This window comes from Stegodyphus dumicola, chromosome X1, assembly GCF_044657685.1.
Source record: "Stegodyphus dumicola isolate Sdum_Otavi_A_Nest chromosome X1, ASM4465768v1".
Classification (NCBI taxonomy): domain Eukaryota; kingdom Metazoa; phylum Arthropoda; class Arachnida; order Araneae; family Eresidae; genus Stegodyphus; species Stegodyphus dumicola.
This window is the reverse complement of record NC_140780.1, coordinates 157,314,178-157,342,057: the sequence shown is the minus strand read 5'-3', so window position 1 is coordinate 157,342,057 and position 27,880 is coordinate 157,314,178. Positions and strand designations below refer to the sequence as shown.

Genomic DNA, 27,880 nt, shown 5'->3' with positions numbered 1-27,880 from the left:
CACTTTGATAGAACTGGTCCATTGATAGCCCATGTCAGTGAAGTGACTGTGAACACTCATTGTTCCTAGATCCTTCTACAATACTGCAGCAGAAACTATCACCAATCCACCCCAATACCTCACCGTGTTCACAAGAGATGTGTCTCTGAAAGAGCCATCCAAACATAAATTTTCCAGGAGCAAGAAAGATGGTGAATGTAGATATGCTGCTAAAAGGTACACATTTTGAGTTATGTAATGCCCATGTTTTGCACTGATGCTAATTAAACCATTGTTTGGAATTGATGCTGGTTATCAGTGGCTTTGCCATGGGTGTTTGACTATGAATATTAATCCTGCGATGCTCTTTTTAGCCAGTTTTTGTAGAAATGAATGAGTTCAAGAAAATTTTAAGTTCTGATTTAATTTAATATGTTGTTGCTTTATGCTTTGGAGCTACAATTTTTTTAATATTCTTTTCAGATAACTTCTTCATACTTTAGTAAGTACTCTGTTTTTTAGATGAAGCTCTCAATAATTACTCCGATTGAATGAAGTTCTTTGTTTTTCTAGTTGTACAGAACTAAGTTTCAGTATTGTAATTTCTAAAGTAAGTACTCTGATTAGATGAAGCTCTTTGTTTTTCTAGGTGTAGAGAACTAAGTTTCAATATTGTTACCTTGAATTAGAAAGAAATGCTGTCTTACAACAGGTACACTGGTCAACACGCTAACAATTTATCCTGTTTTGATCTCCAGTTTATTTCCCACTTATGTCCTATAAGGCTTTGTTCAGTGAGGGCTTTGTGGTCATAAGAGATGTAAGCCAAGCTTCATTGATAAGCAACCAGACCTTGCAGTGTGACAAAAATTGGTATAAGGATTTTACTTAACTATCCTATTGTAATGACTTATGCTAACTTAGCTTAAGAACCAATCAAACAGAATAAACTGAACATCAATTGACATTTAAACTATAACTGAACATGAATTGAGATTCAAACTATGGTTTTGCTAAGTCAGCTGCACATTGATGCAGTCATATGAACTATCTTATCTTCCCTGATTGGGTATGGCTTAAACCCTGCTACACAAGTGTCTATGGATTTAATAACATTTATGCCTTAAGCCTATGACAGTAATGATGATTAGACTATTGAATAAATGGGCTTTAATTTTCTGTCTTTTAAGGTAATCCCTGTCATACCACTAAAAGCTCTTATTTCTTGCGTGGTTATTGTTGATGGAATTTAAGGTCATTCAGAGTTCCCAAGTGGAAGTGAACTGCATTGAAATTTGGAGTACCTATATTTGTGTAGTATTTAATTTTCATTGTCCAGCATTTATATCTTTGCTGAATAAATGGATTCGTTGATATACAATTTTAAGTACTTCTCTGTGTTGTCTTATTCTTCTTTTTAACTTTCGTCACATTGAACATCGTCTGGTGAAGTGTGAATTTCATTGATTCTAAGTTTGCTGTGATGAGAGAATTCCTCAGAAAACTTGAACTTAATGGCCCTGTTTCAAATTGGTATTGTGTTTGCCGCCGAACTCTGCAAAGACAGTTAAGTTGTGCGCTCAGTTAGTACAGTGATTTGATTTGAATTCTTTAATTTGATCACCTCAAAGTTTCAGCATTAATGTTTCCCATATATGTATTAGATGCAAGACTTAGAGGTCTTTCCATAGTCAAATCAAGATACAAATTTAGTATTTTTAGAATGGAAATATTTTGCAGGTCAGAACATAACTATAGTCAAAAGTCGTTAATTCGGACACCCATAATCCGGACCTTAAAGCTACAAACTTTCTGCGTAAGACCTTTACGCCTGCGAATATGCGCGTGTGCAAAATACGTTTATGTATGCGTGTTTAATGTATAACGGACGGTATAAGCTAAGCTAAAGTTATCTAATTCAGTTAACGTTGCAGATTGCGTTGTTCCTTAATCTTCGAATTGGATCCGGCTTATTATTTTTTGCAGACGTTAGAGCAATTTTATAAAAGTAAGCTTGAACTTTCGATTATGTCAAATAGAATTTCCAATATATATTTACTAATACGTAAAGGATCTACCAAAGCGAAAGTATGTTTCGAAGTCCATTAAACAAAAGTGGAATTGCTGCAAAAAGTGACCTAACCGTTCCGAAATCTGTTTATCAATTTCACACTGCTCTGCGGCGGGGGATGGGGGGGGGAACGGCGCACAATGAATTGGAAGTTGATCTGTCAGCACTATCCCTATCTTCAGGGCAGATGTTTTCAACGCCGCGGCACACAATAAATTGGAAGTTGATCTGTCAGCACTATCCTTATCTGCAGGGCAGATGTTTTCATTTTATTTGGCTTATAATTCCTTACTAAATGTAATATTTTATCTCGATGTATTCCGTCTTTGATATGATTTAAATCAAATTCCTCGTCATTATAATTTGCTTCTGATAGTGAAGAAAGTGACAGAGAGTTATTGAAAACGAAAAAAGTTCGATTGACAAGTTAGTCGGTATTCTCGACGCAGCAATTACAGGATTTGAACAGTGGAAGTTTGTAACTGAGCAAGAGATTATGTCTGTTTATAGAATTAAAGAGAAAGTATTATCACATAAAAAACGAAGCAACTTAAACAACTTACATTGAAAGAAATGTTTAATAAAGTTAAACAAGTAAATATTAAGCTTTTTTTTTTTTTTTTTTTAAATTTTGATACCCTTTAGATCATAATTGTTCTTTATTTCATAAATTACGGTTTCATATTTTTAATTTTATAATTTCTGCATGCCATCTTACCAGATTTAAACTGATGATCTATAATCCGGAAAAATCGATAATCCGGAATCGCCGAAGACCCGACGAGTCTGGATTAACAACTTTTGACTGTACTGCATTATATGTAACTTATGATAGCCAATTAACACATATAATGCATAAAGGTATGTAAATTTAATTAAAATTTTAAATTTACTCAAGAATTTGTTGATAAAAGGAAGAGAAGCTGCCCATTTCTTTTTATTACAGAAATAAAAAATATGTTTAAAGATGATGAAAAAACAGAAAATCCTCTATTTTTATCTCTGCTGATACCAATAGTTATGAAAAGTTTTATATAAGAAAATATAAAAAACTGGTTTTGTTTATTAGCTTCAGTCAATATATTTTGCATAACTATGAATAAAATAATGATTACTCTGTTGTAGATGTAGTTCTGTCATTTTAAATTTTGTTTATTCTTCATAATGGTTGAATTTTGAATATCTATTTTTCAGGTGGTGCTGGTGGGAAAGGAACTTGGGGAAAGCCTGGGAGTGAATTGATGGTGGAACATGAGGATATTATATCAGATGTTAGGGATCCTAACTATGATTTTGAAAATCAGGTATTCTTTAATACATACATTATTAAAAAGGGAAAAAATGGAAAGTAAATAATAATGTGTCAGAAACCATTAAGCGTAAATATGTGTTTAAATGAAGCTATGAAATGTAAAAACTGGATTTTGATTTTACTTTGAATAATAAATCATATCTTCATTTGTTGTAATCCATCATGTTTCAAGACTTTTTCTTAGTACTTAAAAATTTAACAGAGTTTTAGCATAGATTGTTTTGGTCAACTCAAGTTTATAATGGCCTATTAGAGACCAACGAAAAGGATGTGGTATAAAATAGATATTGTATTTAATGTTACTTAAAAATTGGCAACAGTCAGTATGTTATTCCATTAAAACTTAAATAAATTGATGCTGCAATTTATAAGGTGAGATATAGTTTTAAATTAACAAACAACGAGAATTTTGTTATATAAAAAACTAGTAGTGGGAAATTTCTCCTTAGTTCATTCAGTCTACTGGGAAATTAACTCAAGTAGAACAATTTTTTATTTTATTTATTTATTTGGTAACATATATAAGCATAAATGAATCTGTTTCATTAAAATCTGCCGCCCAGATGGTATAAGTGGTTAGGAGAGCCTACTCCGATACTGAAGGGCCCGAGTTTGAATTCCAGAGAAGGCATGGCTGTAATTATCCATCTCTTTATAGGAGGTGTTAGTGGCATATCTATTAGGTGCTCCCAGAATAAAGTGGCCAAGCCTAAGTCAGCTAAATGCCCATCAGTGGGGAGGGAAATCTCCATTCTGAATTGTGTAAAGCGATTGCTGATTTATCCGATTTTCAAGAATGTTAATTAACCCACCAGTGGCAGAGTGGCAAAATCACTAAACACTGGTAGTTTGGTCTGGGGTTCGAATCCCGGGAACAGGTTGGCAGCATTGGCATTTTAGTGATTTTCTCCATGTGTAACATGTATACAAACCATTTTCCATTAAAAAGTCTTCCACGAAGATATCGTTTTCTTAGGCAGATATTCCTTAAGTGATCATCTCTTGATAAGCATAGTGTATTCAAGGTCATTCCATGCTATCTTCCAGTCAGAGAGGAAAAAATACATTGAACAATAGATTTTTTTGTTATTCTTATTACAGTACATAGTTATATGGAAAATCCTACAGGTACAATTTGATTTGCAATGAAACTGTAATGCTATGTCGTGTTTTTATTTAGTAAGCAAACTCTAGGTGATTCTGGTGTATAACTAACACACAGGTTAGGTAATATAAGCATTAAAAATGAACCTTTAGCTATGAGTACTGGACAAGGACTAGATAAATAGAATCAATGCTCACAGAAATTAGTAAGTATGCTATAATTATTTAAGTATGCTTGGCATTTTCCTAGCTGAAGTTCTGTGAAGGCCATAAAAAAGTTTAATGTATTTACAGAACCTCCCTACTTACACTGCTGGAACTATTTTCATTAAAATCTCTGTTTTGAGAAACTTTATTACTGTACATGTATAAGGTCAGCGTTTGAGAAAATTAATGGATTGTTTTGATGACTGCAAGAACTGACGATATGATATAAATACTTGATATGAGTCTTCGCGATGGAGCTTTTCTTAAGAAAATCTTAGTTCCGACTGTTTTGGTAAAAATGTTATCAAGACGTACTAAATGTTCATTCCAGCTGTTTGAATAGACCACTATGTCATCGACGTAGGCTCAAATCAAAACTTTATATTTAACAAATGTTTGGTCATAACTCTCTGGAACATTGCTGTTCCCTTGCATTGTCCAAAAGGCATGACTTTAAACTAATACTGAGCTTGATGTGTCTTGAGACATGCTAACTCTTGGCTTTATCTTTCCAAGGGTATGGCTCAATATCCCGAGTATCCTGAGTAAATCGATGGCTGATAACACATTCGCTTTTCCAATATGGAACAGTGTTTTCGAGTCCATAGAGAAGTCATTTGGTTTCATTACTGCATTTAGGGATCTAAAGCCTGTACATAGACAAAGAGCATGAACTGGTTTTCCTCTCTTGAGAGTACTTTTGTTTGTTTTTTGCAAAGCTGTCATTTTCTCCTTTAGAGAAATACAAATGTACAGTTTATTTACAAAGCTTACACTGATTTGCATTATTAACATTATTTCATTTAGGAGGTGGTACATATTTCCCTTTCATTGCCTTGATTTCTGACCCCTGTTTCTGTCTGATTACGGTACCTCATCAGTTTATGTTCTAAAAAAGTTCTACCCTTTAAATAAACCAATTATCACAGAGTTTGGCAGTTTGTTTTGGTCTCAACCAGGTATCCAAGTGTTCGATTCTTACATAACTTCACATTTTCAAATCTAGTGCACTCAATAACTTTTAACTAGCTACTAATTCATTGTGTTTCAGAATCTCTCAGCTTTCTAAGTTCACACTAAAATCCCAATTTGCTGTTAGTCTGCTCAAAAACTGTATATGTTTCTCATTTTACGTCCATGTTGAAAAGAAAGTCTCAAGGCAAGCTTTTGGGACTGGCTAAAATTCGTATAAAACAGTAATTTTTTACTTTTTTTCTGGTAGTCTTTCATTTCTTGCATGTTTACGTAAACCACTAAATTCGCCACCCATTCAATTACAGATTAAGTAATATGTCCACTTTTAACTCTTTCTTCACCTGTTTCATTTCCAATGCTTCTCAAGTGAGGAAAAAATAAATTTCAGATTTTAGGCTGACTCAGTAGTGCTAGGGTTATCCTAATGCTTCTTGTTAGGATTTCTAGCAAATTAACATTAACTTATCCATCCCAGCCTGTGTTTGCATTCCTAGCATCTTAATGAATTTTCATGATTTCCAACTGTTTGCAAGTTTGAATCTCCTTTTTTCTGATTCTAACATTCCTTCTTGTTCTGTTCTTGAGCAGTCCCTTTTACTTTCATTTTCTCATTTATCCCATTCTGTTTGCTTATTTGCCATGAAAATTAAAAAATCTGCAACAAAATTTAAATCTTTTTTTTAATTCTGCATTTTTTTCGAGTAACTTCTTGAAATCAATTAATTTATGATCTACTTCAATGTTTTCACTTAATTCGCCCCCACAACTAAATCTTCCTTTCTCAAGTCTTTAATGTTAAACATTTTTCTTGCAACTAATTCATCTAGTTACATAAATTACCAAAACACTGCATATATACTGTGTCCAACCACTCGCAGTATCTTCATGGAAACGAATCATAATCTTCAGCTGCTTCTATATATTATTTTATTTTTTATTTTTAACAACAGGAAAATGTTCAAAATCTTCTTACTTTAGAATCACGCTTGAATCATTCCTTTTGTTTTTCATAAGGGAACATGTGATATCCCCCTGTCTTCTCTCATCAACTCAAATTTATGACCTCTTCATTTTTTAATATTTATTCAAGCACTTACACAGTTACACATGGATTCACTAAACTACACTACTGACAAAGGAACTACATACAATAATTAATGTTATGTACAATGTAATTCATTATAATTATTGGCTCACATGAGCCCTTCTGTATTCCAACTTCTCTCGAGGTTTGTTGCTGAAAACTAAACTTTTGCTGCCTATCTGACTGAGTGCTAGTGCCCATGATGCATTTTGTTGGTTGACATCACCAATACATCAGATTATATTTAATAGTGTAGTAAAATTTGCTTTTATTTGCATCTAAATATTGTATGTAGTCATTTCTGTAATGAATACATTTGTTTGTAACAGACTGTAAATTCATTTTATTTCCTAAATGAGTTAATATTTTTAATTATTATTTTTATTTAAATGTTATATGTATACCTTGTTCATCTTAACTCGGTGTAATCTCTGAAATATATGTTCTGTTTGTGTATCTTCTATGTGTCTTATGTATGTAATCTGTATTCTTTTACTTTATTTTTATTTATTTTTTATTATTATTACACAGGAGGACTGTGAATTTGAAGCTATTGCACCAGAGTTAAATACTGAAGACTTGGAGAAAACTGTTGATCCCGCAATACATGAATATTTTGAACATGGTGATACACAAGAAGTTATAGTGAGTATTACTTCACCAGTAAGTAAAACCTGATAATGAATTAAAATAGAAAGCTGAGCAAACAAACATTAATTGATTATTTAGCAATTGTGTATTTGTTAAAAATAGTACAGATTAGTAGGAAAGAGGAACTAAATGACTGATTATCAATTAAACATAAATGAAACCATAAAATGTCTTGCTTTTTTGTAGAAATACATTGATATGCATAAAATTTCAAGAAATTAAGAATTTATTATGACATTACATCTTAACATTTAGAAAAGTACTTTTTTAAGAGAAATGTGGTATCCATGTAAACAACCCATTCTAGTGTGAAGTGCCCTCAGAATACCTGTTTTTACTCAGTGGTTTTATCCTTCCAGATTTATTCCTTATAGCAAAGTTTAACACACACACACACACACACACACAAAAAAAAAAAATAAATAAATAAAGTGATAAACCTACATTTTTAGAAAATTCGCATAAAGCAGTTTTTTTAAATGAACAAAATTATCACATATTCACTTTCAAAGTAGTATAAAATACTGTAAATATGATTGCTGTAATAATCTTGTCATTTCTTAAGGGACTGAGAGAATACTTTTTTAGTTCGTGTCATGTTTTCTGTACAGCGTATAAAAGTTATGTTCATCCTATTGTTAAATATGGTAATGAGGTGTTTATTACTGCCTCAGAGTCTTTTAGAAGCAAACTGGATATATTCCAAAACAACATATTGCGATTGATCACTGATGCCGTAAAATTCACTCCTATTGTTGGTATGGAATTACAGTCAGATTTGGAGCCTTTAAATGAAAGGTGCCAAAATAGTGCTATGAATCTTCTTGAAAAAATCTGAAGAAGAAGAAAAAAAAAATTATAATTACTACAGACCAGCAAGTGGAAGAGTAAAAACTCATACATCCTTCCTTCGACTGTATATGATCTTTATGATAACTACAAAGTTCCTACACCTGATTGTAATGTTTCTCACAGAGGTGGAATTTAAATTTAGGTTTACCTAGATCTTATTTAGAATGTCAACGATCAGCTTTCCACTCTGAATGAGTACCCTCCAGACAAGTGGTTCCATGTTTACACAGATGGTTCAGTGAAAAATGTCAGTGCTGGAGCCTGTTCAGATAATTTTAGTGTTAGCTGTTATGTTGGGAAGCACTGTGATTATTTTGATGGAGAGGTAGCAGCTATAACATATGCAATTGTTAAATTGAAAAATAGCCTAAATCAAAATATTATGTTTTTCATGACTTCACAAGCTGCTATTTTGTCACTTACCATTTCTGACTATAATGAAAATACCCAGGGGTATTCTTGTACACTGGTGTGCAAAACTTAAGCAACAACAGGTTTTTTTGCCATAACTCAATAATCAACTGATAATCAACTGAGAGACATGAAATGCAGAAATGAAGGAGAGTATTATGTACGTAAAGGATGACGAAAGCATCGGAGCTGAAAAAGGAATACAATGCATGCAATATGGAATCAAACAAAAACAAGCTTTATTGAACACATAGTATCATGACTCATGATTGTCTATCCAAGAGGAAGAACAACAAGCTGATGTTCCTTAATATGGGATATGCCCTCCCCTCACTGCAATGGTTGCTTTGAACCATCTGCGCATACTCAGAACCAGCTTGCAGTAGGAGTGCCCATTCCTAAATCAGCATCTGTTTAGTTGTTGTGTGTTCTCCGGAGGATGTAAGCGTGCTGCAGTGCGACTCCCCAAAGCATTTCACACATGTTCGATGGGATTTAAATCTGGGGAGTACGCTGGCCAATTCATTCGAGTGATATCTTCACTTTCCAGTAGCTCCTCAACAGCAAGAGTGATGTGGCCATGCATTGTCATCCATAAAAATTAAGTCTGGGCCAATGGCACCTCGGAACAGACGCACATGAGGAAGGAGTACCTCCTCACAATAGCGATCCCCGATATCAAACCCTCTGTCGAAAATGTGAAGATAAGTTCGCCTCTTCAGCATAATGCCTCCCCAGACAAGAACTCCAGGACCATCGTTTCGGTGTCTTTCCTTCATGTTACTGGGATAAAACCGGGTCCCGACCTCTCTCCAAATCAAAACACGTTGAGAATCACTTCTGGTACTAAACCGACTCTCATCCGTAAAGAGGATACGACTCGATTGATCAAGTGTCCAGTTTTTGTGCTCTCTGCACCACAGTAAACGGTGTCGTCGGTGGCCAACTTTCAACGGGAGGCAGCGTTCAGGACGGTGGGTGAATAGGCCCCCTTTGTGAAGGCGTCTGGCCACAGTAAACCGCGACACTTGCCGCCGTTGCTGTACAGAGTTGCTGAGCAATGATGCTTGCTGACTGCTGTTGGCCTCTTTTCGCCTGCAGAACGATATATCGGTCATCCCCTGCAGTTGTCGTTCTCGAGCGACCACCACCAACCCTTTCTAACAGCTGTCTGTACCTGTGGTTTGGAAAGCTTTCCAAGCGCGCAAAATGACACTTTTGTTGATTCTGAACTCTGCAGCTACATTGGTGACAGTACACCCCTCCTACAGCTTTCCGATCATTCTTCTACGTGTGAAGTCGTCCAGGTGATTTCTAGCCATATTTCACGAACTGACTCACTGGCACTTGCAGCGAATATGTTGAATTGCGTCTCCGTCCTTCCTTTTATTCTACTGTTGCGCTGCGCGTGCCAACATCATGCGTTTTGTGTATGCTCACGTCGCCTCTCACGTTTCGCACACCAGTTTAAAATGAAACTTTTTTAGCTAAGGGAAGACAGAAAGAGCATTGTCTTTCAGTGGATTCCAAGCCATTGTGATATTTTTGGAAACAAGCTGGCAGACAGACTTGCCAAGGCCGAATCATTTATAACCCAACCCGATTCCCCTTTGTTTAATATTAAAAGAATTATACATAATAAAATGAAAAGAGTATTCTTATATGTGTAATGCAGCAATGGATAAGTGGAATATCCTGCTCAGCAAAAGAAATAAAATCCCCACTTCCTCATCTCGGGCTGTTGGAGTTGCTTGCTTTTGTTTGACACTGGGACATGATTATTTACAGCAACATTTACATTGGATCAGATTTATGGATTCACCTTGTTGCCCTCTTTGTCATCAGGGTGCTATGGATGGTGAGTACCTCAAGACCTGCCTTAATATTTTAGTTTATTACAGACAACTCTATTGCTGCTAATTTTTACCCTTGCTTTTTTTACACACACATTATTTTATTGGGCTGCTCCTCAACTGATGGCAGAAATACCTAAAACTTGCATAGCATTAAAAAAAAATCATTACTGATTTCAGAATATCATTGTCATATTTACTTCCATGAAGCATTTCTACTATTTAAATGCCAGCAGTTAATACTGGCTTTTAACGAAAGTTTCCTGCCACCTCAAATATTGCATCTGCGCAAGCAGTTCATGTTGGCATGTTTAATCATAGTTTGTCAAATGATGTTTGGCATTTAAAAGAAAGAGACTGACTTTAGAACACTGTGTTGTAAAATTTGTAAAAAAGTATATTATCATTAAATACAAGGTGTCTGAAATGGAACTATCATGCTATCAGATTAGAACCATGATTTACTTACCGTTCTGTTGCAAAAAGTCTACAGAATGTCACCAAACCATGTAACAGCTTTAGGTACTAATGTTGTATTATATGACACTGTGAAGGTTTGGTATCAAAAGTTCAAAAACAAGGGCATTCAAGAAGCAAAGCACTCTTGCCGCCCTACTCATGTCAATGAGGCCCACCTGTGAGAACATGTAGAAAAAGATCAGAATGCAACCACTCAGTAACTTGCTAAGGATTTAGACATTAGTACCATGTCTTACTGTGCATCGTATAAGCCTGGCATATAAGTTCAATTGCTGGGTGTCGTCTGAGTTGACTTAAGTAGTTAAGGACATACATGTTCAGGCCTGCACTAATCTGCTTGAATATTAACCCTCTGAGCAGCCAGGGTTTTCTCTAAGAAAGCACAAATTTCCCAAAACTACTATGAGAACAAATTATTTTTTTTTATTTTAATGCAAAAACTCTCCCGGTATTTCATACCTGGATTTGTTTTCTTTTGATATATTGCCTTAATTTCGTTGACATATTTTAATATGCACGTGTATATACGTTCTTACAGATATCACAATAAATATTCCAGGCCGTATATATACGGCCTTGCCTCTTAGAGGGTTAATGCAAGGAAAAATTCTGGTCTGAATCATGAAAAGTGGATTTACTTCAAAAATGCAGGCAGAAAGGTGGTTTGTCTGTGCCCGGTAAGCCCATTGACAGATCACAAAAAGTAATTTGACTAACAATCAGGTCATGCTTTGTATCTGGTGGGATTGCTCATGGTATTATCTACAAAGTGTGTCTGGAAAAAGGTAAAACCCTCGACAGTAAGGTGTACAGCGAGATGCTGATCCATATTGACGTTGCTATCAAGGAAAAATGTTGAACTGAGTTCCGGTGCAAAAGGGTAATGTTCTGTCAAGATAATGCAAGATGACATGTGTCTGTATTCACCGGCTGGACACTGTACGGACTCGAATGGAATCTTTTGCCACACTCACTACGTAGCCCCGACATCGCTCCTTTGGATGACCCCTTTTTTCACACCTGCAGCTACATCTTGCTGGTACTACCTTCCATTATGTGTGGGACATCTGAAATAAGGTTAATATGTTTTTGGACTCTCGGGTACCAAGTTCCTGGGCCAAAGATTTTGAAAAGCTACCAAAACATTGACAGGAAATCATAGATTTGGGTGGTGATTACTACCTGCACTAAAGGTACTACTTTCATGTTTTTTCTCCCCTAACTTTATTACAAAAAATTTTTTTCCATAAAACTTACATCACATCCAGATGAATATCTTCTCCAATGATGTATTTTTCTCAAATAATTGCCCTTCTTTATTTGAAGATTTTAATAGTCATTCAAATATTCTTTTGGTTTATTGATGGATTATTAAGATGCTTGGATTCAAGATGCCTGTTTAATTTTGACAGTTTTATACTCTTCATAGCTAAAACATTATTGCACATTAAACAGAAATGTTCATTACCATTACAGTAGGTGAAAGAAAAACTAAAATTGGAGAAATATCATACTTTATCTTCTGCATCTTATGGGCCTCTTTCTGATTGCATTGTCCTGCTTGAGAGACTTTGTAGCATTGCCATCTGCCACTTTACCTTTTTACAGAGTTCAACTAATAAGAGTTTATTAATGGACAAAATAATATTTACTCATGGATAAAGTATTAAAATGGATATCGCACTTAGTGTCACTTAAAATATAGTATTGTACTCATGAAGGTAGGAAAGGGAGGAGGGGCCAACCCGCGCTAAAAGTGAAGCACTGCTTTGAAGCTTCAGTCACCAAATGGGGTGTTCTTTGTTTACATTCAGAAGCTCGCTTGACAAGATTCTGATAGTATTTCGACACACGACAGTTCCATAGAAATCGAAAAAGGGACACTTTCGCGTGAAAGAAACATTCATAGTGTGATGGATAATAGCAATTTGTATAGTTTAGTGACATTTACGCAAAAATCACATCTTGGTTATTTTTCGATAACTAACAACAGCGATTTTGATTATGAATTTGTTTTATAAAATTATAAGCTGTTGCACTACAAAAATATAGATTTTAAGAAAAATGTTATGCTTAAAGAATGAAAAATACCTTACGGTACATTTAAAATTGTATACGTCTTTCGATACCCTTGATTGAGTATTCGCTACTTTTATTTTATTTTCCAAACATCAAAATGTTTTAAATAAAACAAATTTTTTTCACATCCATATATTATTGTAACATGTACCTTTTAAAATTTTTTAGAGGAGAGGCTTTACTGCTGCTCATTTTAAACCCATCGTTTTAATTTTATATATCTGAAAAATAATCACTTTGGGCTTACACGTTTTATAAATATAAAATTATGTATGTTAAAATATTTGTAATTAGGCACATAGGTCAGATTAAGTTTTTATTAAATAGAGTAACGCATGCAATGGCTATCTGCCTAAAGAGAGATGCCATCGTGGAGGAATTTTGAAGAAAAACTTACCTTTGAGTGGGTATTAAAAATAATACTTATAATTTTCATTCAAATTATATTCATATATATTTTTTATGTAAAACTTTCGGGTGTATGCTAAATTAGTGTAAATTACTTACGAAAAATATAGTGAATGCACAGAAATTAAAGATTTGCACATGCCGAAAATGATAAATAGGAAATATGTATGGGTATTTATGCATGTGCTTGCAAAAAGCCTGTATCTGCCTTTGACAAAATACTTAAATATTCATTAAATTATTTATAAATGTATTTGAAATGAAGAATTTATTCACTTATAAACAACTGTGAAAGTACTGTGAAGAAATCTAATGATTAAATGTATCTAACTTATAATGATTATAAATGTTATCTAAATATATAATAACCTTAATATTGAATTGTAAACACAAATTGAAATCCTGTTGACAAATACGTTATAAAACTATTTAAGCAAAAATTGTTCATATTGGAAAGCAATCTGTTAAAAGGTATTGTAAAGAAAATGCTATGAGATGCGCACTTAAGAACGTAATAAAGAGTTTTGGAATATGTAGTGTTGAAATGAAGGATAAAAAAAATCTGATAAGTATAATTAAAAGAATTATTCCCCTTACATTTTATAATAACTCGGATACAAGTTTTAAATAATACTTAAAAAAAAAAAACTTATTTTATTCCCTTTCAGAAATGTTCAGAGAAAGTCAAGTACTATTTAAAGTATTTCGCTAATTCCTAATAATTCGCTAATTTAAAATGAACCGAATAGAGCATTAATTATAAATTGACTTACATTTTTCGATTTTAAAGATGCCTCAGAAGGCAAAAAATCATGTCATATTTAAGAAAGTATTTTAGGAAGAAGCTCTATAAATAGAAAAGAAATAATGCATAATTTTAATATTAATAATACAATAAACTTTGATCTTAATTTTTGTACCTTAACCGAATAAAATCGAATTACCTTAATTTTTTTTTTCTAATGTAATTAACGAAAACTTGTGAAAATATTTCATTCAAATTAAACCATTCTGAGAAAACTTTCCTGTGAAAAGTATAGCATTTAATTCCGTTCAGAATGAAATGTTGTTTAAAAATATGTTGTTTTCACATACTTAGGACTCTGAAGTGTTGTAGAAAAAGAAAATATATACATTTATATGTATATTTACGACGTAATTACAAAATATTTACATCCAAACGCGTCAAATCCCATAGAACTCGATGGTAAATGACCCAATGTTTTGGTCACCACGTAGGGATCGCCGGTGCTTCAGAGCAGGGTACGGGAGAAACTTGTTTAGGGCGACTCCATCTTACTTCCTACCTCCATGATTGTACTGTACTTGCAATGCATACATTTTTTGTGATGAAACAGAAATAACTAACTATATTGGAAAAACATTACCTCTATACTACTTGCACTTATTTTTGGCATGCCTATGTGGTGCAAGACCTTAAGTACTATATATTAGCAACATATTTGATTCTTTGACAATTTATATGCTGAAATTGCAATATGGTGTGCTTAGTGGTCTTTTGCAATATTTAAATTTAATAAACAGCTCAGCTTGTCCAATGCTACTATTTTATAATTGACAATCTAATATAGTAAATTATTGCAAGACAGATGATAATCTAATATAGTAAATTAAAGATAATGAAGGATTGCGACTGATGTTTCTTTAAATTCATTCATTTATATTAAATTTTTGCAACCTCCTTCTGGGTCACAACCCACATTCTAAGAAAACACTGCTCTAGACTCATCTCAATAAGAGAGAACAGCCGGAAATCACAGGTTGAGAGATTTTGCATGTAAAATTGTTGCATAATGGAGATCTGTTTCTGCTTGCAGAATTTCTTAACTGACATGGCCATGTAACTGGGAGCATTGTTGTGACAAATGAAAACTTTCTAATTTCAGTTGCAGCATAAGGTGAACTGTGCTGTGATATAAGATGTCACTTTCTCTTTTGGAGCAATATATTAACAGTCTTGCTTTGTTATAGCAAGACTCATGTGTTGCAAGTTTTATTAAGTGATAAAAATTTACTGTAGACATTTTTAACATAGGCGTTTATACAGCATTCTTTTAAGATGTTTGGATCTATTGATAAGATTCAGCTGTACTTCTTTGTTCTATTAAGTCTGTGTACTGACAGAGCATTTAGTATCTGTAGAAAAAAGAGATAGAGGGCGCTGTGCCGCCCGTATGTTTAGCTAATTAAAAAGTTTTCACCCGAGAGAGTTGAGAGGTTGATGAGAGTGGTATAAACTAGATATCCTGTAATCTGTATATAATACTTGTACATAGTCTTTGATTTATAAATAGCTTTAGTTAAAGGAAAGTGTCTTTATTTGATATCATAACATATCAAGATCCACCAATGCCGCTTATGGAATATTGAGTAAGTTATTACATACAGCAAGTTTTTGGTGCATCGGCCGGGAAGGTGAGTCATTTCATTTTATCTGCATGCAATTTATCTTTGAAAATGAGTTTTGAAGAAACTGTTGAGAGAAATTGAAAAACTAGAGGTTCGATTCGTACAAGTGTTAGAAAATTAATAAGGAAATTGGAAGAGGAATTGCAAAGCGAGAATCCGAACCTAGAAGTGTTGCAATAATTGCTTTTAGTGTTAATCGAGAGAGAAACTAGCTTGTTAAAATATGAGGAAGTTATTAATGCTCAAAGCACTGTTCAGGAATTAGAGACAGAGGTGACGCTTAATACATCAGTCTAAAATTATATGTGCGACTTTTGTCTTAAATCTCACCTCTCAAAAGACTGCAACTTAAGTATTTCAGAGAAACGCAAAGCGTTATACGATCAATTTAAGTGCAGGCGCTGTTTAAAAAAAGGTAACAAAAAACCATTTTGTAAGGCGAAGTGGGTTAAATGTAATATTTGCAAATCTATGTCACATTTAGAGAGCCTGTGTGACATAGATGTGCAAGAAAATAAATCCATAAAAAATACTGCGAGCGCAGCAAAAGAGACAAATGTTAGTTCACTATTCCTTGAAACACTGAGTAAGCAAATTCCTAATGACGTGATTTATTACATTTAATGTTAGGCTGTTATGCGACTCAGTGTCCGAAAGATCATATGTTTGTCAGTCTATTTCTAGGAAAGCAAGTTTACCAACTATTGGTAGAGGAAGATTAAGAATTCATATATTTGCATCTTCGAATCCGCCAGTACAAAAATTAAAAAGGAAAAGACTTTCTTTAAAAAATAAGACCGTGTTCACTCTAATCATCGAAGCACTCAAAGTAAAAACCATATGTTCCAATGCATTACCCAGGCCATCTGCAGATATTATACACTAGCTTCGCCAAGAAGGATTTGACTTATCTGACAGCTGCGATAGTGAAGTGGCAGAGGTACAGATTTTAATTGGGAATGATTATTTGAACTGCATTTTAACGGGGGAAACACGTCATTTAACAGACTATTTGGTATTGCATGAAAGTATATTTGGTTGGACGTTGAGTGGTAGAGTGGGGGGAGAGAGTAAGAAGCTAAGTTCAGGGTCAGACTCCACTGGTTTATTTATACACATCGATGCGAAAGAGGAATTAAAAATATTGGAACAGATTCGTCAGCTTTTGGAGATTGAAAGTCTAGGAATCTCTGAGTGCGCGTCGGAAAGGAGTGCTGGCAATAAGCAAATAATTAAACAGTTTGAAGAGGATTTGAAATAAGTTAATAGGAGGTATGAGGCTTTGTTGTTGTGGAATATGAGTCCAGAGCATTTGGAAAATAATTTTGGTTTAGCGAAAAGGCAGTTCGAAAGGGTGCGGCGAGAGTTAAAAAGTAACAGCTATGTGAGGGAACAATTTATGGAAATAATTAAATTTCAGACACAAAACAACATTATTCAAGAGTGTGAGGATATGAGAGAGGGTTACTTTATGCCATTCTGAGCAGTGGTCCGTAAAGATAAAAAATGCACTGAAGTTCGAAAGGTATTTAATTGCAGTAGTTGCAAAAGAGGAAAGCTATCGTTAAACGATTAGTTAGAAAAGGCCCAAACCTAAAACTGAATATTTTGGATATCATTCTTGCTTTTTGAAAATTTAAAATTGGATTCTGCGGTGACATAGAAAAGGCGTTTTTGATGATTGGGATAGCAAGGGAAGATAGGCAATATTTAAAATTTCTCTGGTATCCTGATAATGACACTGAGGACTTTAAAATTATGCAAATTAACAGAGTATTATTTGGATGTAATTTTTCACTGTTTTTATTGAGTGCAACGATCAAATATCATTTAAAGAAATACACTGAAACAAACAAAAACTGTGTCGAGATGTTAAATAGCTCACTGTATGCAGACGATTTGTGTTATGGAGGGGAAAGTGTAGAATCGGCTTTCAGTCTTCCATCAGAGGCGGTATCTATTCTGAGAGGCGCGAGTTTCAATTTGAGAAAGCTTAACACTAATTCTAAAGAGCTGTATGACTTGTGGCTTCAGAAAGCTTTGTGTGAAGAAAGCAGGTTTGAGTTGAAAGTGTTAGGCTTGGTGTGGAACATAAAAGAGGATGGTTTGAGAGTCGACGTTACATCATTGTTGAGTAGTTCAGAATCGTTGAGAAATAGTAAAAGATTGGTGTTTAGCACAGCAGTTAAGTTGTTTGTTTGACCCAGTCAGATTTATTTCTCCATTTGTGGTGCGAATTTATGCAGGAAATATGGGAGAGAGGTTTGGAGTGGGATTCAGAGTTGCCAAAGGAGTTACGGTGCAAATGGATAGGTGCGCTGAAATTGAGGAATTAAAAGCGTTGAAAACAGAGAGCTACTACTTTACAGAAGTTCTAAGTAAAGGTTATTCGGTTGAAATTCATATTTTCAGTGATGCGTCAGTAGTGGCATATTTTAGATAAAAGAATGAGAGAGGAGAGGTATGTACATCGTTTATAATGTTGAAGAGTAGGATAGCTCCGTTAAAAAAAGTTGTCCCTCCCTAGGTTGGAATTGATGAGGGCTGTAGTTGGAGCTAGGTTAGGGAAATATTTATTGAAAATGTTTCAGGATTATGTAAATAGGTTAGTTCTGTGGACAGATTCAGAAATTTGCTTGTGGTGGATAAAGGGGTCAGTGCGTGAGCGGAAGCAGTTCGTGTCAAATAGAGTTTCAGAAATATAAGACTGTACTTCGCCTGATAAGTGGAAATATTGTCCAGGGTCGGAAAACACAGCAGATAAATTAACTCGTGGTGAAACAGCAAATGCATTGGTGAAAGATAATAATTGGTTGCATGGTCCATCATGGTTAAAAAATTCTGAAGATCTATGGCCTGAGCAGAAGTTTAAAGTAGAAACTGATACTCAAAATTTAAAACGGTTAAGCACTTATGTTCAGGTGACAGTTCCAGAAGGAGAAACTGCGTTAAACATTACCAAATTCAGCAGTCTGGAAAAATTATTGAGAGTTACAGCTCGTAAAGCAGTTTGTCACCAAGCTAAGAAAACGTACCTGTGAAGAAGGTCGTCTTATTGTATTGGAGATCCAAGAAGCTGAGGAGTACTGGATAAAAATAAGTCCAGAGAGAGATTTACTTTTTGGATATTCTACAACTAGAGAGGAATAATTTAATAACACCAGATTCGAAGCTTTACAGTTTAGCACCATATCTGGACAGTAGAGGTATTTTGCATGTCAGAGTTCGTTTGGAACAAGCAGAATTAACTCTGCAGTACTCATGTGGCATATTGAAGGTAGCGTGGTGTCTACCAGATGCCAGGTATATTTTTGCTGTATTGATATATATTTAGGTTATTCAACTCAAATTTATGAATGCAAAGGGATTATTGAAATAACATACATGCATTTGTAGTATCCTATTTCAAACACAAATAACAAAACTTCAGTTTACAGTGAGACTTAATTTTATTCAACTTATCTCAAATACAAATGAAAAATACAAGTGAAATTGTCTCAGTTAGTTGCACAAATTAGCAATCAACGCATATTTGCTGAGCGTTTTCTAATAATAAAAATGTTTACAACTGCGGTATTTGTACTTCGTGTACCTGTTCTTGGAACGGTCACATTCATGATGTCTCTGCTTTTTTACTAGTTCAAGCCTCTACTGTAAGTTGAACTGTACCCTCATCTGGGAAAATGGTCTGAATATCCTGCTTGAGGCTTCTAGGTAATGATGAACATTGAGAATGTCTACGCAAGGAATCATAAGCTACCCAAAAGTTTTAAAAGCTCATTATGCCTGGTGCTGATTGATAAGTTATTTGCATGATATATTATTTGAGCATTTATAGCTGCTACGTTTATCATACTATAAAATATGACCATAGGGCATCTGTTCGTTTTCCTGGCAACATTGTAAGTGCTACACAACCCGTCAACAGTTTAAACTCCCGATTTAGTTGCGTTATAAAAAGTTATCATTTGTGGCTTGTTTTTTTGACGTGATTCATCAATTACATCATCATGATGCATAGTGGAGAGATTTAAAACCACCTTGTTTTCCTTAGTTACATAAGACATTAGAGTCATTCTGAAACCCAAACAATGATGTTCCTACTTGCCGTTTCTTTGTATGTGTACTCTGGAGGAATTTCACTCTTATTCTTTCTCATAGTTCCAAACAAGGTAAGATTATTTCGAAGCAAAAATTAGCTAAATGTAACGAAGTAAAAAAATATCTACCGTTAAATTGCAACCTGTTCCTGAGATTACAGAACTCATCCGTTTCACATCCGTGGTTTGTTACTTATTTCGAATGTTCCTGCAGGCTGCTTGCTAGTATATATTTCTAGGTTTACAGTGCAGTACATCCTAGCATCTACTATTTGGTTTACTAGGGATGTACTTCCTGAAGAAACATTTATCCATAAAAGTATCTAATCTTTCGTCAACTGTGCAATATTCTCCAAATGAATAAGCATTCTCACAATTTTCCAAAAAATGAAGAAAACACATCACGTATAGGTGCTAAACTGTCAGTTTTCTTCCTTATCTCTCGTGTGTCGCACTTGTCGAACCTCAAGCAATATGAAAGGAACCTAAATCGTTTTCGGAACCTAAATCGTTCCTTAAACATTATTAGATGGCATAACTCAATACCCATTTTATCAGAAGACCACATCTCCTTGGTATTTGTATAATTGTCCTTTTTATGAGCACAAATGTATAATATGCCTAGAAGCACTTTTATTTCAGTTATGTCGGTCAAATTGGCATACCTTTCCCAAGAATAATTTTCCTGTACTGTGGACATCTTTTCATTTGTGAACTTAACTACATTAGATAGCATGCCATTGTCGAAAAATTTGTGCCCAACATTGCTCTGGTTTTTTAGCATTTTTTCCAACACCTTTCACTCCTGGCAAATGAGGGATAATATTATGTTGCCGAGTGTGTATATTTTTTTATTTTTAGGTGGGATGATTTATTCCAGCTTAGATGTGATCATATGCAATATGATCATCACTATCGCTATCATTGGGGACTTTCTTGCTCGGTGTCTGTGTTTTCTTCTCGTTTCCATTCTATCTTCTTCTGTTTCACTATAATCATCAAACTCATCACCTGATTCATATTCTTCCATCAGCATACATAGTACTATTTCTCTGTCATGTTCATTTGGGATATTGAATTTTTTCTGAGAAGTCATCTTGACAAATGTTGCACATAAAAATTATAAATACCAAAAGAAATACATTTATTTTACATTTAAAATTAAATATATTCACAAGCAATTTCTTTCACCTATCACACACACAGTTGTTGATAATATAAATTAAAAATACTAGAATATCTGAATTTTAAAATACTTACCTTTAGAATCAAAAACGCTCGTGTGGCATCTCCTAGACTCCATTAGTGCACATCGGCTTATAACCTCTTCCTCTCAGCACTAAAATGAAAATAACGTTGTTTCGATGATTTCTACTTATTTGTATATAGTTGACAGAAAGATAGACGGCAGCATAAGCTTGCTTGTGCGTCCGTTTATAAAGCAATTAAAAAAAAAAAAGAAACATCCCTGGCATGCCACGTTAGCAGTGCAGGGTTAATAGATGACGAAAAACATCCCATTGTTCTACCGAAAATGAAGTTCCCCGAACTAGTGATATTTAATGAACACATAAAAGTATTCCATTCAGGAATCATGGCAGCATTGTCCAAAGTCAGGAATAAATTTTGGATACGTAAAGGAAGACAAGTGGTAGAGAAAGTTTTTAACTCTTGTCTGGTGTGTAAAAAATTCGCAGTGAAGCCCGCCAAACAGTTAACGGGTCAGTTACCTTGAGATCGTGTAGTCCAAAGTAATCCTTTCACAGTTGTATGCATTGACTTAACGGGAGCGGTTACTATTAGAGAAAAAGCAGATATCCACAAAAAGTCAGGAATAAATTATGCGGTGCATGTAAATAGTAACGGCGCATTCTATTTACATGTGCCGTTACTCGTGCTGTACACATTGAAGTGGTTTCAGATATGTCAGCAAAATGTTTCATTTTTTCATTACGACATTTTTTAGCAAGAAGAGAAAGCTGCAAAGTGATTTATTCAGATAATGCCAAGAATTTCAGCAGCACATGTGAAATAACTAAAGAATTTAAAAGAATCAGAGAAGAGCCAAGTGTGAGAGATTTCTTGACATCCAAAGAGGTAACATGGAAATTCATACCTGAGCATTCACCATGGTGGGGAGGGTTCTAGGAGTGTCTGATGAGAAGCATCAAGGAACCTCTGAAGAAAATGTTAGGGAGAGCATTACTGACTTTCGAAGAACTCTCTGCAATATTAACTGAAGTCGAGAGTGCGTTAAATAATAAACCTTTAACATATGAGAGCAACGAGCTGGGTGAACCTCGCCCACTCACACCTTCACAGTTTTTATTGCCAGGACATGATACATTTAACTTTCTCGAGCATTTCTTGGAAATTTTTAACAAGGTGTCAGTCAAAGAGACCTTCAACTAGGAGGAAGCTTTACCAATCTAGGCTCTTAAAATTAACATGGATCAAGTGGAAAGAACAATATTTACTCCATCTTAGAAATGCACATAACTTTGCTAATCCTAAAACTGGGTGGAACCTTAAGACTGGAGACATTGTGTTGGTAGAAGGACCAGAACAATCCAAACTACTTTGGGACATGGTTGTAATTGAAACTGTGATTATAGGAAGAGATGGACATGTTCGAGCGTGCCTCGTTCGCACGCCTAAAGGACATTTCAGAAGATCAATCCAAATCTTCTGAAATCCTTTTGAAATTTAATTTAGAACTTTTCATATTATTGAGTTTTTATTATTATATTATTAATTATTATGTTCATTTGTGGTTTTGATATATACTAGTATAGATTATTCTTTTATATTATTCATTTACAGACTTGCCAACTCTCCCGATTTTCAACCACTCTCCCGCCAACCCGATTTACAATATATTTCTCCCGACTTTTTCTTATTCTTAAAATTTCTCACGATTTTTATGGAACTTGGCTTAATACTTTGTTATATGAACAAAAAAAGTGATTTTGGACGTCCGAAGCAAATGAATTTTCTCTAGATTATATCTAAAACAAAACCTTGCGAATTCGATAACTTCTGCTTTGTGAGTGAGAGCATATACCTATCCAGAAACGTCCTTCTCCAGTTCTCCAATGGGCATCGTGCTCCACTGCGTGTCTTCTGGCATATATTAGCCAATGAGGACAAAACAAGCTGTTATTTGGATGTTCTTTAGTTATTTCTGTCATTTTGTCCTGAGGTGTGTGAGTACACGTGCCTTCGGGAAATAGTTTTAGAAATTATCATCTTTTGTTATGTCTGCGAGAAAGGTGAAATACTCGTGTACGTTTCAAAAATTGTACACAGTTGACTTTCCGTCCATTATTTCCTCAAGGAAATGTATCGATTTCACGTGGTGGAAGGGCGGATGTTCTCAAACATGTGCATACACAAAAACACAAGGGCAACATGAGCTGTTTTGGGGGTGGAGAATTTCTTCGGAAACAAAGAACCAAAAAGTTATTAATTCAGAATGTCTGTTCTCTGCCTTTTTACTGGAGCACAACCTGCCACTGAATGCATCGGATCACAGCTTTATTTGCTGCAGCTTTATTTAGAAAAATGTTTCCTGATAGTGAAATCGCTAAGAAATACTTAAGTGCAAGAACCAAAAGAGGTGCAATTGTTAAAGAAATGGATTTGAAAAATAAATCTTCAGTTATTGATCGCATTAAAACAGCTCCGTTCTGCCTCTCTTCGGATGGAAGCAATAATACCGATTCAAAACTGTATCCAATTGTTGTTTCTTTTTTTAATCCAGAGTCTTCAGAAATTGAGTGCAGTTTACTTTCTGTCCTCACTTTAGAAGGACATTTGACAGACTTTAATATAGCACAGCTAATTATTAAAACTTTAAAAGAAAATGCAGTTCCTCTGGATAATTGCTTAGCACTTGGTGCCGATAATGCACCAGTATTGGTAGGCTTGAAGACTGGTGTTGCAGGCATCTTCAGAAAGGAAAATTCAGATTTGCAGATTATGAGGTGCACCTGTCACCTCTTAAATTTAGCAGCTGAAAAAGGAGTAGCTTCTTTACCAATAAATGTGGATGAACACATTGTTGATATTTATTATAATCTTGAAAGGAGTTCTAAAAAGGAGGAAAAATTGAAACAGGTCCAACAGCTGCATAATAGCAGTTTACAATTAGAAAACTTGGATGAAGTTATAAAATCAGCTAGGATTGACACCCAGTAGAGTTTAATTGGAAAACTGAAAGATGCTGATGGAATTTTAAAATATAGAGAACTGTCTAGAATTATGTTGGACATCTTGACAGTTCCCCATAGTAATGCAGAGTGTGAGAGGAATTTCAGTGTTGTTGCGAAAACGAGGACTAAATTTAGATCTAATATTAGTGATGACACATTAGAAAACTTTTAGTGAAAGCAGGCCTACGTGGCAATTGCTATGAACAAAATTATGAAGTTTCTTTCTTAAAGAAAGCAAAATCTGCCACTGTTTATACCATTTGTACAAAAACTGATTAAAGGTTTTTTTTGTTTTTGTTTTGTTTTCTTAAACATAATGCAAGTAATAAAAATGTTTTTTTATGTGTAAGGTATTTTTGTGTTGCTTTCATTTAAGAATTAGTTACTATTTAAAGTTAATTCATTATTAAAAACTATAATTTCCTCATTTAAAAAGTCTTTTTAACATTGTGAAAAATCTCCCGATTTCTTAAAAAAATCTCCTGATTTTTGAGTGTCATAGGTTGGCAAGTATGCATTTATATATGTCATACTATTTAGCATTAATCCATTATTAAGTAATGCTAATATTGTTATGTAAGTAAGTTGATGTACTCTTATTAACCCGTTAACTGCTTAAGATGTGTTTAAACGTTTTTGGAGTTTTCTTTAAAAATGCTTAAGACGTGTTTACAAGAATTTAAAATCGCACGAAAAATGCTAAAGACGTGCATACACAAAGCCCAAATTTCGGGAAGATTGCTTAAGACGTGTTTAGACGATGCAATCTGGTCTTCCTTCCCCTAGCTTTCTGCAGGCGGCTGTCAGTTGACACAAAGGTCTTAATAGGGAAGTCTGTTTGAAAAGAACACTTTACGGATGGGTCCTGAGAATGAAGAATCATTGTCAGACAGTAGGTGTGCATTATCTTTCCAACGACTACAAGCTTGTGTATGAAGATAAATCGTTTTACAACAGTTTGCCTTGTGGTTATTTATACAAATGAAAGTTAAACAGAATCGCTCGTTGTTATAGTACATTACCGAAATTTAGAAGAAACAGGAAAAAATAACAGTTGTAACGTAAGACGTACTTTTTAATAAACCATATATTACTTTACCATATACAACCATATACAACTTTTAATACATACAATGTATTAAAAGTTGACTACAACATAAAGAACAGGATAAAATGTTGAAAAACACCTATCTTGTTTGCTCTCGTATTTCAAGTGCGGGTGTTTCTAATGGTATATTTTTCCTTTTTTCATTTTGAAATGTTAAAAATGTGCTTTCAGTATGCCTGATTTTTGTATTCGAATATGTGGCTGTGTGTTCCTTATAAACGCAAACTGACATATAAAAATTTCTTGGATGTCGAAAGGAAGATATTCTACTCGAAAACTTCAGTTAAATTGAATAAATTCATATGCTGAAAGAATTTCTAGAAATATTTGTTTTTTAAATTTTATTATTAAGATTTGAAATACAAAACAGTTTAAAAATCTAGGGAAAAAAGTATGCATTTTTTGGAAAGAAATTTACCGGTATAAAATCGCATAAAATTAACAGAGTGTAAGTTAAGTAAAACAGTTAGTGTATGGAAGGGTTACATATATGTACTGCGCACGAAAAATTAGTCGGAGGAACAATTAGCTAATGAATTAAATTAATTACATTAAAAAATTTCGTTAGGAAAAAAAACCTCTCCAAATGTCAATGCTGATAGCAGCACTACAAATGAAAGTTATTAAGTTTGTAACTTAATTAATCCATGGGTACTCAATAATTTTGGCCTACTAGCGGCCGAGCGGTAAAGTCGCTGTAGTTAGGTCTGAGGTTCGAATCCCGCAAACCTGCTAGCTGCATGGGCGTTTTCATGGTTTTCACCAAGTGTAACGTGTATACGAGCCAGTGTCCATTAGAAAAGTCCTCCACGAAGGCATCCCTCCTCTTAGGCAGATAGCCCTCGAGACTTTGTTGTAATCACATAAAACCAAATCAAATTAAAAACCAATAACTGTGTGTTCGCGATTACTTTGCAAAGATTTTTGATAAAGATTCAAGAAAAGCCCGCAGCGACCTAGTAGAAATTGGCAGTTTGAAGCGAGTTTAAATCCCGGCGAATGGGCTGGCTACCTGGCAGTTTTCATGGATTTTTGCTGCCTAATAAGCCAATCTCATTTAAAAAGTCCTTCACGGAGATCTCCTCTGAATACTAGTCCTTGCTTGGGATTAGGTTTAGTTTGGCTTGTTAGATTATGATAAAACACGCAAAGGGCAATCTGTCTAAAGAAAGTATGTTTCGTGAAAGACTTTCGAAGGAAAACTATCTTGTATCTGTGTTACATATAGTAAATTCATGAAAACGCCCATGTGGTGAGCCAGTCATAGGGGTTTCAATCCGAGTTAAACTATAATTATATTAATAGTCCTCATGTATTTTATCATGAACTAAATAAAATAAAATACAATATCGCGAAAGGCACTTTATGCTATTGAAATGGCAATAATTTCGTATTATACAGGCCATCATTTTGCGTCCAATATGATATTTTGCTCTTTTCTGTTACCCAAGCTAGCCCACAACGGAACACTGCTAGTTCTGCCCGGGGTTCGAATCCCGGCGAAAGGGCTAGCTGCATGGATGCTTTCATGTTTTTCTCATGTGTCACGTGTACACAAGCCGGTTTACCTTAAAAAGCCCTCCACGAAGGCATCCTTCCCCTTATGTAAAATAACCCTCAAGTGCTTTGCAACAATCAAATAAACCAAACGATTATACTACATAACATGCTTAAAATATTTTGCGTGTAAAAGTTTATGCGTCAAAGTTGGCTCCCGTTAAGTGAGATATGCTGTTTCTTTGTTTCTTTGCTTATATAGCAATGTTCTCGTTTCCGGAATGTGAATAAAACATTTTTAATAATGTGTCATTCTATTTTTGTTTAATGGAAAAAATGAATTTAAGCAAAAATTTCTTATGTTCAGAAAAATTTTACCATCATAGGCATGAGCTGCTGTCAAAAGTGCATTTTCTTACTAGTGCATATATTTGTATAGAGAAAATTTAAAAAGATTCTGAGAAATTTGTATAGGGAAATAAAGTTATTAAATTTAAATAAAAAAAATAAAGTTATTTGTGGGTTATATATGTTTTGAGGTAAGAGTCGAAACGCGAGGTATGCAATGTGTTTAAAATAAGGATATATATAGTAAGGATTTCGCCGATAGACATTCCCAACGAAATTTGCTAAATTTTTCTATATATAGAATCAATGTATATTCTGTTTAGTATATAAATTCAGTGTTATAACACTCTCCTTTATGAGTGTTATTCTGTGTTATATCAAGATTTAGTTACGTTCGATATAAGCATTTTATTTTTGTTTTATAAAGCTGGTTCGTTTATTAGTATTATGCTCATTAAATACGATTTATCAAGTTTTTAAATCTATCAGACCCCAACCAGTGGCCTTTCTGGTTAAGACCGCTGATTACTACTAGTTCCACTTGCACTGAAACCCAAACGAACAAATTGTCTGCATGGTTGGGTTTCATAGTTTTCCCATGTGTGACATGGATATGAATGAGTTTTACTTAGAAAGCCCATCACAGCGACTTGTCTATCCTTTAGACAGATGATCTCATTTGCTTTGCCATGTTCAAATAATCGGACAAAATTTGAG

At 34.4% G+C, this 27,880-nt stretch overlaps 1 protein-coding gene across 2 annotated transcripts in view; it reads left to right on the top strand.

Annotated features, from left to right (window-relative positions):
* Positions 1 to 27,880, top strand: part of Pdcd4 (Programmed cell death 4) — a 135,680-nt gene that overhangs the window by 76,181 nt on the left and 31,619 nt on the right. For both annotated transcript variants that reach the window (XM_085807585.1, XM_085807584.1), the window contains exons 2-3: positions 3,245 to 3,354; positions 7,264 to 7,377. In XM_085807585.1, coding sequence (XP_085663711.1) covers positions 3,245 to 3,354; positions 7,264 to 7,377 — 224 coding nt within the window. The remainder of the gene's footprint in view (positions 1 to 3,244; positions 3,355 to 7,263; positions 7,378 to 27,880) is intronic.